This window comes from Thunnus albacares, chromosome 23, assembly GCF_914725855.1.
Source record: "Thunnus albacares chromosome 23, fThuAlb1.1, whole genome shotgun sequence".
NCBI classification, from domain to species: Eukaryota; Metazoa; Chordata; class Actinopteri; order Scombriformes; family Scombridae; genus Thunnus; species Thunnus albacares.
In genome coordinates, this window is record NC_058128.1 from 4,190,952 (window position 1) to 4,207,500 (window position 16,549).

The 16,549-nt window shown below is 40.1% G+C and overlaps 1 protein-coding gene across 2 annotated transcripts in view; it reads right to left on the minus strand.

Annotated features, from left to right (window-relative positions):
• srgap1b (SLIT-ROBO Rho GTPase activating protein 1b) overlaps window positions 1-16,549 on the minus strand; it is a 37,846-nt gene that overhangs the window by 16,489 nt on the left and 4,808 nt on the right. The window contains exons 1-9 of one of the 2 annotated variants that reach the window (XM_044343866.1): window positions 13,816-14,205; window positions 10,120-10,315; window positions 8,494-8,548; window positions 8,290-8,397; window positions 6,216-6,278; window positions 4,700-4,897; window positions 4,420-4,548; window positions 3,099-3,320; window positions 2,133-2,234 (exon numbers count right to left, since the gene is read on the minus strand). In XM_044343866.1, the coding sequence (XP_044199801.1) occupies window positions 2,133-2,234; window positions 3,099-3,320; window positions 4,420-4,548; window positions 4,700-4,897; window positions 6,216-6,278; window positions 8,290-8,397; window positions 8,494-8,548; window positions 10,120-10,315; window positions 13,816-13,861 (1,119 nt within the window). In that variant the 5' untranslated portion in view covers window positions 13,862-14,205. Of the gene's footprint in view, window positions 1-2,132; window positions 2,235-3,098; window positions 3,321-4,419; window positions 4,549-4,699; window positions 4,898-6,215; window positions 6,279-8,289; window positions 8,398-8,493; window positions 8,549-10,119; window positions 10,316-13,815; window positions 14,206-16,549 lie in introns of those variants that run through there. The other variant, XM_044343865.1, reaches the window with a different exon arrangement.

Genomic DNA, 16,549 nt, shown 5'->3' on the forward strand with positions numbered 1-16,549 from the left:
CCACTATTTTTTTTTTCATCATAAAAGCCCAACCATTGATTATTTTAAATAAACAAGCAGCCTAAATGAATGAATAAATAACTAACCTGTGATTCGGGCTGCGAGGGTGAACAAAAGTTTCATTTATGATGAATCATCACCGTTGCACAGCTGCGTTCTTCTTCCTGTTTCTATAAGGTTGTGATGACCTTGCATGTGTATCCTGCACACGCTCAGTCACAAATATGCTGTATATGTATATTTCTTTAATCCTCATCTCTGCCTTGACGTCATCTCTGGGGCTCTCTCCGAAATATCAGCCAAGATAGATGATATTTCTTAAGTTGAGAGAGTTGATGAAAAGCTTTTACTTCTAGTGCTAAAGGTAAGAAAACTTCAGGTTCACAGTTTTTCAAGCGTGTCCTAAAACAACAGTCAGGACGCCAAATGAACACTGACACGTGTTTTTCTTGCTGTAATCGTTCCTTCTGTTCATACTGATCATTAGAAGATCAATTTTTCCACCTTAAAACAACACTAATCCTGTATGGAAGGATGGCTTTGCAAGCTCACATGAGCACTTGACTGAACACCAAAAAAAAATAAATGTCATTACTGCACAAGGCTTCATGGATCACGAGTTATGAATTATGAATTTATAATTGTTTTAGGGTGGAGTTGCTGTTTTTTTTTGCGTGATGAAGTGTGTGCGTTCAAGCACAGCAGCTCTGTTTTCTGTATACTACATATGCAAAGTGTGTTTGTATTTACAGCAAGGATAATGGGCGTAAAAGTGTTTTTATTTGTTTATGATAATCAGGGTGTGTTTGAGTGTCTACGTGTGTGTGTGTGTGTGTGTGTGTGTGGTTGTGTGTTTGTACGCTGCGGAGACGTGCAGATGCAGCTCATTAATACAGACTCCTTCAGCATTTTTATGCCCTTCAGGGTGAGTTAACTGCTGCCCTCTGTGCACACAACACAACGCTCCGCTCTGCTCCACAGCGACACAGAGGACGCCACAGACTGCAGCAGCGAGTCGCCTTCAGATGGCACACGTTTATTTTTAGAGGGTACATCTGCTACATTATTACCCCCCATTAAAACAGTATAAATTACCATAACTTTGACTCGGGGGCCAAAGTGAAATATCCCAACAACCAGTGGACAAATTGTCAGGAAAGCCGGTACAGACGTTAATGGATGGCACATGGATAGCTCTGATATACTAAAGAGGTGGTATCTTCCTGCACCTGAAAAAAATGGTGGCAAGAGTAGATGACACAGATTAAAGCCGTCTCTGACTCAGGATGCTCACAGTCGACTTAGAGTCCGCACTTCCAGGGGTGAGGGAGAGACTCCGGTATTTTAAATTGCCATGGTTGTAGTTGTATCAGCGTCTGGTTCAAATGTAGTTTAGCCGACTTCTCTGCTCTTAACTCCGGAGCTGAGAGCGTCAGAGTCGGAGCGTTTGTCCCCCGTGTGTCCATCAGTTATGTATTTAGGTCATTTAGAGACAAGAATCTGTAAAAGTTTACAGCCTGTCATGCTGTCACCCTGCGTTACTGTGAGCATTATGACGGAGCTAAAAAAAAAAAAAAAGCAGCGTTTCAACTGACAAAATGTGAGTCGACTGCTTAACGGCCAACTATTTTAATAATCAATAAATTGTTTTGAGTCATTTTTTGAAGAAAAATGGCAAAAAAAAAGGATCCTAAATGTTCTTAAATGTGAATATTTTCTGGTTTCTTTAGTCCTCTATGATAGTAAACTAAATATATTTGGCTTGTGGACTGAAAACAAGGCATTTAAGGAAGCCAAACAACTAATCAGGAAAATAATTGACAGAGTAATTTAAATGAAAATAAACATTGCAGGTTGCAGCCTTCGATCGCCTCATTGATATTTATGAGGCAGCTCTAACATTGACACAGCTGTACATGTTGATGCAAGTAAATAACTTTTAAATCAGCATATTTCTTTGATCATCGTCAAAAAAATGCTAATTCCTCTGAGCTAAATGCTAAAACAGCCGCCATGTTGACTGAAAATAGGTAAGACAGGAGAGATACCCCTCATGTACACCCCCACCCCATCATTTCTTTAGTGCATTTCAAATTTTTGACCATCGTTTTTCTCGTATTTGCGTGTCTGACCTCTTCGTTCTCTATCTTCAGAGACGCCAGGCGGGTCTGGAGCTGTGTGAGGCGGAGGGTGAGCTCGGCCTGGACCTGCGGCTGGGAGGCGATCTGGGTCACCTGACAGGAAGTGGAACAACAACAAGACAATCAGAAAATGTCCTAAGCTTTTGGGATATGAAACTTTCTCATCCACATAAACTTTGTAAGCACTTCTTATTGGAAAAAGCAACATTTAATTTAATTGTCCAAAATCACGTCCAGATTAACCCCCTATGGGGCCCCCGGGGCAAACTGTTGGGCCTCTGTTGTCCCCCCAGTATACAAGGCAGTACTCTAGAGCTCAATGATGAAATGATTAATCAATTAGTGACAATTTTGATAACTGTTAAAGTCATTTTTAAAGCAAAAATACCAAAAAAAATCACTTCTAGCAGCCTCTTCATGTTCCTAGTTTACCATGATAACAAATATCTTTGTGTTTTTGACTCAAAGGCTTTTTTACACAAGCAAATAATTATCAGACCTATTGATGATGAAAATAATTGTTGGCTGTAGACTTACAGTACTTCTTTGATGGAATAAAACTACCTGTCCTTCACTCTTTCTGTGTGTAGTTTGATAAAACACAAGTTTACCACAAATGAGCTCAATATAAACTAAAACAATTAAAGTCTTAAAGAATGATTTTGACACAGAGTCCCTCTTCAACACCACAAGATGGAGGATGTTGAGTTCCAGAGTTATTTTATATGGAAAAAGGACATCATAGATTGTGACATTACTAAAGCACAGAGAGACAGAATGTCAGTGCCAAAAAAAGTAAAGTTATAACAACAATTCTCTCTTCATAAATATTTAAAAATATAATATTTTCCAAATGCAGCTGTCTCAAAATACCTCTCAAATGTTTCTCCCTCTCTGAGATACATGTCTCTAAATAGAAACTGAACTCCCAGGTTGTGTTTGTTGCGATATACTGACTGTGTCGCCCATGTGGGATTGGAAGCTGAAGCGCTGTGGGGGGCAGAAGGCGGTGGGGTAGAGACCCAGCAGACGCTGCCTGTCGCGGGCGGGGTCCAGGCCCTCCACGGCCCCCTCCAGCACCTCCAGACCCGCCCTCCTGGAGGCTTCAAGGCTCAGTTCGGCTGATAGGTAGGTCCTCAGAGCCCGGCTCAGACTGGAGTGGTACCCTAGGTCACAGCACTGAGACAAAGAGGGGACAGATGGAGGAAACATCACATGTTTACACAGTGGTGGAAATCGCAGATATCACTCTGCGTGTATTTTGGGACAATAATCGCCTCTCAATAGAGTTCCAGATATGTTTTTATCTTTTATTCCCATTTAAAATGTTTCTTTGAACAATATCCTCAGTGTTGCTTAATGTTATGACCACTAGTTTCAATTATTACAACTTAGTTTCTGAGAAATCATGTGTTGTCTGTCAGTTTGTCATGGCGGACGGCTCAAAAATACTACAATACCCATGAGCCTTGGCTGCTGTTGCCATGGAAAAGAAACCAATCAGAGCTGTGGTGATTTCAAACTTTTCTTCGTTGAATTTCTGAACAAAACATGGCCATGTATGTGCTGAATTCATCCAAAATTGAGCTAAAATTTATAAGTGAATTAACTGAAGCTGAAGTTGTGTTTCCAGTTTTCCCAATAACACGATCTTTAGCTCCCACTTACAGTTAGCGGCACATGTAACAGAATTTTAAGCTTGATGACTGGTTGTTTCTTGTTGAAATGCACCTTGGGAGTCAGAGTTAACTTCTCCAACAAAGTTTCACGACTTTTTAACAAAGAACCAGATATTTTCCAACACAGTTTGTTCTAATAATTCAAACTTCAAAGAGAGTTTTGTGCCGATCCAACTATGAGTTACGTAACATCGTCTATGAGTCATGTACTACAATCAATTTAAACCCCCAAAAAGACGACACACAAGTGATCTCCATTTAACTCAGGCCTAACAAGCTGATCCTTGTGCGTTACTTCCTGTTGTGAATGAGTAACATTACTCCTGCCAGTATTTAACAACTACTAGTAGTTTTGGTACTTCCTGATATGTGATAGGAAGCTTTACAACATTGTGAAGTTACAGTATTTTTTATTTCTTGCAGCTGGACATTATTTCTTCTAATCGCTGCTTGTTCTCTTACTCAGCACGCTAAAAAATTATAACGCTGTAGTCCGTCATACGTGTATAAATATGACTTTCACCTTCATTAGTGTCACTGTTGTTAAACTTAGTCTTAGTTTAGTCTTAGTTCTCACCAGACAACAGACGGATACTCACGTCTATGATATCGGGCAGGTCGTGGATGTAGTATTTAAACACGGAGGCGTTTGTGGCCTCCAGAGTCAGCAGATACTCATTCCTGGCTTTAAGAGTCTTCAGTTTGTTCTCTGAGTACTTTGCCTTCCTCTAATGAAGAAAGAAACAGACATGAAAGGACCATTTAGTCAGAAAACGGTGGATCTGAGTTAACTGTCGGTCTGATCAATCATCTCAGGTATCTTTCTTTGTGTAGAAACTAGTGTGAAGGACTGAGAGGGAACTGAGATGCACCCCGTACCTTCTCTCTCATCTTCTCCATCTTGCGGGCGGCGTTGCGTCTCTGGTGGCGCTCTTCTATCCGCAGGCCGAACACAGGCTCCACCCCTCCGCTTGTCCCCGACACGCCCTTGACGCGCCCCTCCTGGCGCTCCGCCTCCCGCAGCTTGGTTTCCGCGTTGATCGTCTCCACGTGGTACATGTGATACGTCTTTATCACCTAGGCGACAGCAGCCGATAACAACACACAGCTTCTGAATCAGAAGGACCATAAACACTGAAAACAACGCAACACTGCAGCCTGTGTTTATTCCTCAAGGTTATCAGGTCCACTCTAATCTGATTTCCAGTGTTTAGACAGGACGCTTTTAAGGCCAGCACTCACTGACGTTTGGAAAAAAATCAACACATTTTCTCCTTCAAGGCTCTTTGCAGACTTGACAAATAACGTCAGACAAAAAGCAAAAGTTCATGACAGCCCAGAATGAAAAAAATACTTTTAAGCTTGATGCATTCTGAGCTTCCAAAATGTGCCTCAGTGACTTTTCCTTGGCCTAGTTTCTGTGTTAATACAGTTACTAATTCATACTGGACAAGCCAAACTTACTTTAAAGTATAAGACTGGTGATTTTCTATATCTTTCTTCTTGTCAACAAATCTCATGTTTGGATCCTAACCGACAATGAACTGATCTGCTAACAAGTATTGTGTGTGTATCTAAAGCCTGATATATCTGATTCCTCTGTGCCGTAGACCTCCATTGTTTTCCAAAACCTATTAAAAAATACGTCAGTGAGTCACAACGCTGCACTGGGTGACATGTTCCTTCATTAGGAACGTTATTTTTGTTTAGAAACAGCTCTGAGGACTAATAACAGCAATCACGTTTTCACTCTCCGGAGAGTAGTTCTGTGTAAGGCAGACGCCACCGAGCATGTGCAGGAACGCGGGTCTGTTGTGATACATATCACAACCTCTTAACGTTGTACTGAAATTCTGAGAAATTTACAATGCAGTACAAAGTCAAGAGGTTGTGATATGAAGCACAACAGACCCGCGTTTCTGCACATGCTCGGTGGCGTCTGCCTTACACAGAACAACTCTCTGGAGAGTGAAAACGTGATGCTGTTATTAGTCTTTGGAGCCATTTCTGAACAAACTAATGTGACCAAACTCTTTATAATGAAGGAACATGTCACCCAGTGCAGCGGTGTGGCTCATTGATGTGTTTTTAATAGTTTTTGCACAACAACAGAGGAATAAGATATATCAGGCTTTGGATACACACACAATATTTGTAAGTAGATCAGTTCATTGGCGTCTGCAGATATCAGAATGTTTAATAGGTTTTAAGACCAGATATAGACGTTCTAGACAGATTTTGCAGATGGTTTTTGTTGATTTTTGTTAACCATGAGAAACCACGTCTTTGAGAACCTAAATGAACCTCACCTGCCTTCTTAAGAGCTAATAGAACAACACTAGAGTCGAAAAACCCACCATCCTCCCCACTGAAGAACAGAGTTTGTTCCACTTACGGTGTAAAGCTCATTGAGAAGCTTCATGAGATCTTCCTGAAGCTGAAAGATGATCTCCTTACTCTATCAAAGCAGAAAAGAGATATGAAAAAAATATCATCAGCACGAGGTAAATACACGGAAACTTCCTCTAACATAGCGTGGCAAGCGTGATCCATCCGAGCGGGACGAACTTGCGCCAGATAAATAAATGGATTTGACCACACACAAACAAATGAATTCATAAATGAAACAAGCCGAGCTCTGCCGCCTGCACTCAAACTGAATTTCTGTCTCATGCATTAAACAGCCGACCAGTTTGGGGAAGGAGTTATGTGGCAGCACAGCACCACATTAATATTGCATTATGCTAAATGACTGTGGAATCCCAGGATGGATGAATCCCGTTCCCATAGCGCCCGCTGAGAAAAGATCAGCTGAGCCCGTCGCCATGGCCACGGGGGCTGTCAGCGTTGTCACGGCCACTCAGCCGTCTGTCTCTTCCCGGTGTCCTTTCTTCCTGAACAGATTTTTGGGGAGGATGTGTCGGCTGTGATGGAGGCCTTGCAGTTTATAGCTGCTGGCAGCGGCTGCACTTTAGTTAGCATGAATAAAAGACGAGCCGGAAGAGAGATTAATAATGAACACGGCGAGCTAAACTTGGAGGCGGTTGAGAGCGTGCATGTACAATACATGTGTGTGTGCGCGCTTAATTTGCTAAACTCCGAGGCAGCCTAACAGAGCTCAGGGGAATACTGACTTTACTTTTCATTAGAATCAACTCTTCTACTTGAAGAAGCCGAATGAAAGAAGGAAAAACAGGCCTAGAGGTGGAGAGCAGCAAAGTCCATTTACTCAAGTGCTGTACTTAAATACAATGTTGAGGTATTTGTACTACTACATTTCAAAGGGAAATATTTAGAGCTGCGACAGTTAGTCAATTAGTTGATCAACAGGGAATAAATCTGCAGCAATTTTGATAATCGATTAATATTTCAGGTTGTTTTTTTTAAGCAAAGATGCCAAAAAATGTGAGAATTTCAGGTTCTCAAATTTGAGTATTTACTGCTTTTCCTTCTCTTACAGAACGGAAAACTGAATATCTTTGGGTTTTGGGCAAAATAATAAAAAAATAAAATATTATTCACAAACGTTTTTCACAGTTTTAATGTTTTATGGGCCAAAATAATTAATAGTAATTAACAGATTATTCGAAAAGAGAATCGGAACATTAATCATCCCTAGAAATGTTGTACTTTTTACGTCACTACATTTATTTAACAACTAAAGTTATTTCACCAATTAGAAATGTACATTTAAAGCATATGATCAGTTTATAAAATGCAGCGCTTTATTCAGTGCACAAAATCTGCTTATTGAGTGATTTTAGTCCTTAATTGAGTCCTAAATGTCTCATTTTCTGCCAGTACTGTAAGAAAAATACCAACCTGATTTAAAGGAGACGTATCATGCATATTTCCACGTCTACATTTATATTCTGGGGCTCTACTAGAATATATTTGCATGATTTACAGTCAAAAACTCCTTATTTATCTTAAACTGGTCCTTTATGCAGCCGCTGAGTTCAGCCTCCGTCTGAAACAGGCCGTTTTATCTCGTTAAGACCCGCCTCCTGACGAGCCCACAGAGAATAAACTTGGGCAAGAAGGCTGTTTAACAGTTTGATAATAATGTTTTATTAGTGAATAAAGAATAAAGATATATGATTAATGAAAAGACTAAAACCAAGAATGGGTTAGTCCATCAGCCAACAGTCCTAAACCTGTTGGTTCCTACTGAAGATGTACATTTTTAAAACTGGCTCACAAATATGTAGTTTCATTATCTTTAAAAAGACTGTAATTTCCTAAAACAGCTGGTTGTTGTAGTTTTTAGCAGGCGTTACACTAGCAGGAGTAAATAGTGCATTTGTTGGGTGTTTTAGAGTATTTCTGGCAGCAGGACGGTGTGTGTGTTCATGGTGATAAAGGAACATGTCACCCAGTGCAGAGGAGTGACTCATTGATGTGTTTTCAATAGTTTCTGGACAACAATGGCGCTCTACGGCACAGAGGATTAAGATATATCAGCTCACCCTCTTCAGCAGGCGAGCCGAGTCCTCGCTGATGTGCGTGAGGCGGGTGATGACGTTGTTCAGGTAGAGATCGCTGAGGGTGGCGTGGTCCTTACTCTCCCTCCTCACCTGGAGAAGAGAAAAGGGAATATCTCTGATGGTTTGATATTTCATATTATAAAAAAAAAAGGGTCTCAAGCAAACAAACAAACACCTGCGACTGACCTGGTTTAGCAGCAAGTACCAGCAGTTCACCGGAGAGAGCAGGTTCTGATCCTTTCTGGAAGAGAGAGAGAGAGAGAGATTCTTTAAACTACGCAAAAATACACCAATATCTGCCAACTACACCCCTTTTTTTTGTGAAGAAGATCATTTAGATAAAGTAGTTCTTAGAGATATAGACATATTTGTGGAAACAACATTTATCCATATGAACAGTGAAAGAGGTTTTCCTCGCTGTAATCATTCCTCCTGTTCATACTGGATATTAAAAGATCCTTCAAATGTGCTTTCAATGTAAGTGATGGAGGCCAAAATCCACAGTGTGTCCACACAGTCATTTAAAAGTCTCTGTGAAGCTTATATGAGTCTTCATCAGTCTGAGTTAATCATATCAAGTGGATATCTGACACATTTACAGTCTTTTTAGCATCAAATTCCCTCTTTGTGTTTCCTCGGACAGTGTTGAAATATATCTACTTGATTTGACTCATTTGGACGCTGAAGCTTCATATTAGCTTCAGATAAACTTTTAAATACATTTTTACACAGAAGGAGGACTGTGGATTTTGTCCTCCATCACTTCCATTGTAAGTGCATTATGAAGGGATCTTCTAATGGTCAGTATGAACAGGAGGAATGATTACAGCAAGAAAAACAGGTGTCAGTGTTGATTTGGGCTCCTGACTGTTGTTTTAAGACAGACTTGAAAAACTGAACTTGTCCTTTAAGTCGTCTGTCTCAGTCCAGCATTTAGGAAGACCCTATCCTGCTGTTAAAACTGCACTAATCAATGTTTTTATATTTGACTGTAGTGACAAACCCACAGAGAGAAGTATCACCTGGCTCTACAGAGTGTTTTATCATCTTATAGCTCATAGTTCTCACTGATCCAGTATCCAGGCAGCTGATTTCATCTGTTTCTTACCTGTTACCCAAACATTAGACAGACACAAGCCCCGTTCTGACAGGATTTATTTCTCTTAGAGGGGGTGGGGGTGATTTTAACATCACCTGCCCTGGTCAGTGATTTTAATCCAGTCCCTCTCTGTATGAGAGTCTTTTTTCCACCCTCATAATTACAGTCCAAATGACCTACAGTTCAGCAAACACGCTGCTCCTCCTCTAATTTAAATCCCGCCCGGAGCAGCGTCCTTGTATTTTAAAGTGGATCTCTGTGATATTTCCACAGGAAGAGCTGCTTATCCTACTAATCTGATGGATGGAAACATGCTAACACCAACATTAGGGCTTGTTATGGAGCCAATATGACGACAAAAAAATAAAACCATCAGGAGAGCAAGACGACATAAAAGCTCATCAAATGGGCTGCTGTAACATCAGCCACATACTCTCATTTGAACCCAGTTTTTAGCCGTTATTTGTTTACATTTTGGCAAATTGACCCCATTAAAGGTCTGCCGAATTAGCTATTAGCACTTCCTGTTTGCAGTGTAGCCACAGACACACAGACAGAAAAATTTATACAATTTAAAGTTCTTCTTTGACCACATACTGTAGCACACAAATAAAAAAACGTATGACATAAACATTTGTATCTTAATGTCACCACCAAACACACACACACACACACACACACACACACACACACACACACACACACAGTCCTACTTGTATTGCTGATGGTCTTTTGTGCTGCGCGTCTTGGCCATGAATCTCTCCGCGAGCTTCTCCAGGTTTCTGGAATATTCCGTCTCGATCTCGGCCTTCTTCCTGAAGAAGTCCTGCAGGTCCTGGAGCAGCTGGACCCGCATCTCTGTCTGCTGCTCCAGACAGCGCTGCTGCTCCACCAACTGGGCCCGCACATCTACACACAAACAGAACAACACACACGGACGTCGGTCAGGGAAATTGCGTTTTGCAGGTATTTGATCAAAAACCAAAGTGTTTCTGAATTTTGACCTGATGATGGCGCTAAATTAATTTTAAGCAATAATCAAAGCTTTTATAATTTAATCAGGGAGCTTCAATGGACTAGGATTCATCCTCTGGTGAATTCACGGCAACTCATCCAATAGTTTGGAGCTGCAACTAACAATTATTTTTTATCGATTAATCATTTAAAATGTCAGAAAATAGTGAAAAACGTCTGTTATAATTTCTTTGAGCGCATAGTGATGTCTTCAAATGTCTTGTTTTGTGTCATCAACACTCAAAAATCTAAAGATATTCAGTTTACTATCATGTTTGACACAGAAAAGCTTCAAATCCTCACATTCGAGAAGCTGCAACCAGCAAATTTTTAGCATTTTTGCCCCCCAAAAAATGGCAAAAACATTTATTCGATCATCAAAATAGTTGCCAATTCATTTAGTTGATCATACAGTAGTTCTCGATATATTTCAGTCTGGAGTAAATCGGTCGACAGACTGATGTGGATTTTGTCCGACTAACAGTCCAAAACCCAAAGATATTCAGTTCATAATAAGCAGAGCTGCAACAATTAGTCAATTAATCAATTAGCTGTCAACTATTAAATGAATCAGCAACTATTTTGATAATCAATTAATCATTTGGAGTCATTTTTTAAGAATAGAAATTCTCTGATTCCAGCTTCTCAAATGTGAATATTTTCTTTTTTCTTTAGTCTTCTGTGACAGTAAACTAAATATCTTTGGGCTGTGAACTGTTAAAGACATTTGAGAGGACGTCATCTTGGGCTTTCACCATTTTCTGACAATTTATAAACCAAACAACTAATTGATTAATCAAGATAATAATCTACACATTAATCAATAATGAAAATAATCGTTAATAGCAACCTTAATAGTGACATAAAACAGAGAAAAGGATCCTCATCCTATTTGAGATGCTGTGTTTGCTTGATAAATGACAATAAACGGATGAATTGCTTATTGAAATTAACCAATTTCAATGTCAGTCAATTGATCAGTTAATCAGCTTATTGTGCCCCCCCCCCCCCCCCCCCCCACCGGCTCTCTATCTCCGTCTCTTTAATCCCTTATCATTACTGACGAATGTCCATTTTTCTCTGAGGAGTCACCTTGGACGGCATCCTCTGACCGCATTAAAAAAGCCACACACATAAACACTCACTGCATGCACACACACACGTACACACACACACACACACACACACTTTCAGTCAGTCCTACAGTCAGCATGGTAATGCCTGGCTGCACGCTTCACTGGTCGTGCTGTTTCAGAGCTGGATCTATCTGCTATCTGCAGCAGGAGGGAGAGAGGGGAGAGCGGGTACAGAATACACAATGATAAACCCACCTCTAAAACACACACACACATATACACACACACACACACACACACACACACACACACACACACATACACCAATCCCTGGGGGACCCTATCCACTCCACGACCTGTTGTCTTGGCAACCACACACTGTGTGTGAACCATGTGATGAGGAAGGTGAAGACAAGAGCTTGAATCTGCCGCATCGACACACACACACACACACACACACACACACACACACACAGATTGCAGGATATGCTTCATAGATCTCTATAGAAATCCGCTGTGGCCTTTGGTCCCCACAAGTCTATGAAAGTCTCTCTCTCTCTGTTACGTGTTTGTGTGTATATTGATTCTGGCATCGCTTTGCTGTTGTTAGCCTACTAATTTAAAATGGCTGCCATTTCATGTTGCTCTCGTGCACTGTGAATGTGTGAATCTGCAACACTTTCATCTAAATGAATGTCTGCTCTGCTGCTCCGAGTCCCAGACGGCTCTAACACATTTCACTCGGGGCAGAGGAAACACTTGTTTCTGATTGGCTGATTGGCCAAACGGGACATCCCAAATATGGTTTGGGGTGTCCCGATGGTCAGAGGTTTAATCACTCTTCTAAATTGGTGTTGAACCTCTGTTGGGCAAGTAACCATAGCAACACTACTGATACTTTATGCTATGTCATAGTTAAAGGAATAGTTCCACATTTTGGGAGGTAAACTTATTATAACTTATTCACTTGTTAGAGTCAGATGAAGGGACAGACGCAAGACTGATACCACTCTCCTGTCTGTTAGTTAAATATAACTGAACAGTGTATACTCAGCAAATAGTATATTAAAGTTATGGTTACTATTTGGTTGTTGTATATAATTTAGCCTTGTTTCTCTTACCTACCTTCTTGATTTATGTCGAGTGGCTTCTGTAACGCTATAATTTCCCTTTGGGATTAATAAAGTTCTCTTTATTATCAATCTATAAGCTATTGCAAGCAGCTGGTTAGCTTAGCTTAGCATAAAAACTGGAAATAGGGGGAAACAGCTAGCCTGGCCTTGTACAATAGTAACAAAATCCACCTACCAACATCTCTAAAACTCACTAATTAAAGGCGGAGACACACATGAAGACTGCAGAGCCGATTATGATTTGATTTATGATGTGCGACTCGGAGCGGGTCTGTTCCAGTCTGGGTCAGTCGCTGCCACTTGTTCTCATAAAGAATTTTCTTTATATAAGATTAACGATTAATCATTCATGTCAGTTTTTAAGCAAAAATATCAAACTTTTAATGGTTCCAGGTTTTTAAATGTGAGAATTTGCTGCTTTCCCTGGTTTTACTAAAGAAAACACTAAAGAAGGGCTCCAGGAAATTGTGATGCACATTTTTTACTAGTCTGTACGGTGGCCCTGAGGTGCAAAACATTATATTTCCAAAAAACATGACGACATTTCACAAACATTTTTTTTGTGATGTGAAATGTGTTTTTTTAAATGTCATGTTTCCTGAAATGTTGCATTTTGTGAACTGCTGTTGTGTTTTGCACCTCAGAGAATTAATAGATGAACTGATTAATCATCACGGTTGCTAAGCTACGACTGGACAGTCACTGTTTCAATATTCTTTCCATTTCATTCAAATAACAGGACATTTAGTCGTATTTTATCTTGTACCTGGTGATTAAACTTACAACTGGTCATGAAAAACTTTGTTATTAACTGTTTTAAATGCTTTAGTTTCTGGAACAGCTTTCTAAAATCTCTAAATAGTGAAAATAAACACCACAAGTTGGAATTTTTGTAAACTGAAGTTGTCTTTTCCATCATTTTTCCCTTGAAAAGGAGTGACATCTGTAAAAAATGCCAAAAAACAACAACAGGTTCCTTTTGTGTAATTACATCCACCTGAATCTCGTTTGTGAAGTTTAATGTTTTACTCGCTTTAATATTAAGTTATTGTAATTTTTTATAGAAAGCAGAAAACTCACCTCTTTATGAGCACAAGTACAACTTCATCGCCTGACTGTTGAACAAGGTTTTCATATCGTTTCACTGAAAAGCTGCTTTATATTAAACTTATCACATCAGACTTACAGATGGTTGTTGGTTGTTGTGGTCTTCTTCCCCAAAAGTTCAGCATCTCAATAGCAACAGTCAATATAGAGAAACTAACGAATCTCTGATGTATTTTATCTCATGGAATAAAACAAACCGGCTTCTGAAGCTCTGTGCAGCAAGCAGACTTTTTGCTTTTCTTGCAAATCCCATTCATACTTTCCATGAGGAATTTCAGACACAACATCAAAGGGTGTAAATGCCAACACTGCTGCCTACAAAGCAAAATGAGACTTTGCCTCTTTACATAAACATCTATCAGTGGCAGAGCAGCTCCAGAGGCTGATAAATTCATTTGTTCAGTTAAAAACCCCTCAGTGACAGAAAACAAACAGCTAGATTTTTTTTTTTTAAAGCTGTGCTAGAAGCAGTCGGTCTTTTGGTCCAGACTAAAATATTTCAACAGTTATTGAATGGATTGCCATGAAATTTAGTGCAGACGTTCATTTCCCCCTCATGATGAGCATAGTCTGTATATAAAGATGGATGTACTGAGGTGTGATGTCACCCGCTGGTTTGCAGTGGAGCCAGTTTGAAGCCCAGAGCTGCAGCTTTAGGTTGGTGACATTTTGTCTCGTTTGAAGCCAAGACCTTCCAGATAAGGAGTGCAGGGTGTTGCCTTGGAAACACGCCCCGCTACCTCAAACCCTAGCTAACGTTAGCTTACTGGGAACGCTGAGTGCTGCACATTTGGGCTAACGTTAGCTACTTTAGCTAAATTGTGCTAACAGGGCTGGTATCATAATCAAATAATATTAACCTTAGTGAAATGTTGAGACAATAGTCCGACTCAATGTGAGTCTCGGAGCCAACTGTCAATCAAAACTGTCAATCAACGTCCACACGGAAGACATCAAAGCTACTATAAGTCTTCAAATCATTATTAACAGAGCAATAATCTCTAAAATGACCAGCAGCACACTTATTAGAGGGCCTGAATTTACAGATTGAGACCATAATGACTCGTTGAAATAAATGATTGACTTCTAGAGAGAAGCTGAAGTTTTTTTTTTAATGGGAGTCAATGGGAGCTGTTAGTCGGACATAAGTAATTTGAAGACGTCACCTTAGGCATCAGGATATTATCATTAGCATTTTTCACTTTTTTTCTGCCAATTTATAGACCAAACAATGAATCAATTAATTACGAAAATAATCAGATGAGCTGTGTGTTGATTAACTGATAATGAAGGTAATTGGTGGCTGCAGCCCTGAAGAGGAGTGTGTCTGTCTGTATATGAAGAAAAAAAAAGAGGTTTTCTATTGCAGAAGAAGAAGGAGGATTTAAGCAGATCCACCGAGGAGGCGAGATTATATCAATGAAACTCCTCTGCTTGGATCACAGTCAATTGAAAGTGAAAGGAGGACATCCACCGCGCTTAACCTTTTGATGTCTGAAAAGCTTCTTCTTAGAAACCTCCTTGTGTGTCCTCTCGTAACACCTCCAACGACAAGACTCAGCCTCTTTGATCAGAGGAGCTATACAGTCAGCACAGCACAATGTGGCAAAACACTGACACGGGGGGAAAAAAGTATGCAGACAATATACCCGAGCATAAAGAATTTGTCTCGTGAAATCTCGGGGCTGATTCAATCTGAACGCTTCCCCAGAGCTCATTTTGTTGTTGCTTTTGCTGGAGGGACGGAGGGCTCAGGGTCATGCACCGTCGAAGGTCAAAGCATGAAATCGGGAGGGGGGATAATGCACAATCATGAATTTCACAATTTGCAACATTTTCATGGAAATAAATGTCAATTTTGTTGGTTTTTTTTCGTATCAAATCTTTCACATTCCCCGTTCTGTTGGCTTAAATTTGAATACCGTCTTCACTACGCCGTCCTGGACAAAGTTAAACGAGATTCATTTCAAATCACCTCATTAGTGAGACTCTCTGTGCACGTAGCTGTGGTCTGAAGCGGTTTATAAGAGCCTGTAAGTTGTTGGGATAAAAGCAGACAAAAGATTAAAAGAAGAAAAAAAAAACCCACCACGTTAATGAATTCATCGCCAAAAACCTTAATCTGATCAGCACCTGGAGACGACGGGTGTCTAGACTTTGCTCTCTGTGAGTCTGAGCTCTAGCAGTGAAATGATTTAAACAGTCTTCTCTTTGTAAATGTAGAAACAGTATTGCTCTGTCAGTCAGCGCTTGTCTGGCTGGTGGCCCCTCGTTGGTCCACGCTGAAATCGTCCAATTATCCACAAATAATCTCCTCCGATAGAAAGAATTCATCTGAAGTTAAACCTGCCTCCTTGTAGTTTGATTTAAAGTCGCTTTCACACTTTCTGTAGTTGGTACATTTGGTTCTGACCAAGGAAAACAAATCACACGTTGTTGTTTCTAAGATACGGAAGATATAGACAAAACTGACTGTGAGCTTTGAAGGAGACATTTTCAGCTTTTTCTAATTTTCATTTACATACTGTTAAGATGTTGAATGTTAAACATGGTCAAAGTTCCAAAACTTGAGGTGAACGTATGTAAAAATGCTTCCTGTAAGACAAAGCCCAGTTTTTACGCTTTGCTGCAACGTGGTTTTTTTCTACCTTCCCAAAGAGATGACTTCCACTGGTCACACATCCCCACAAATCACCGTCTGTAATCTTTTGTTGCTAAGGTTGTTCACGTTGTCAACACACATATTTCAGATTGAATTCAGGCTCCAACATGTACAGAAGGATTTGAGAAGTTGACATTTTGTGTAAAGAACA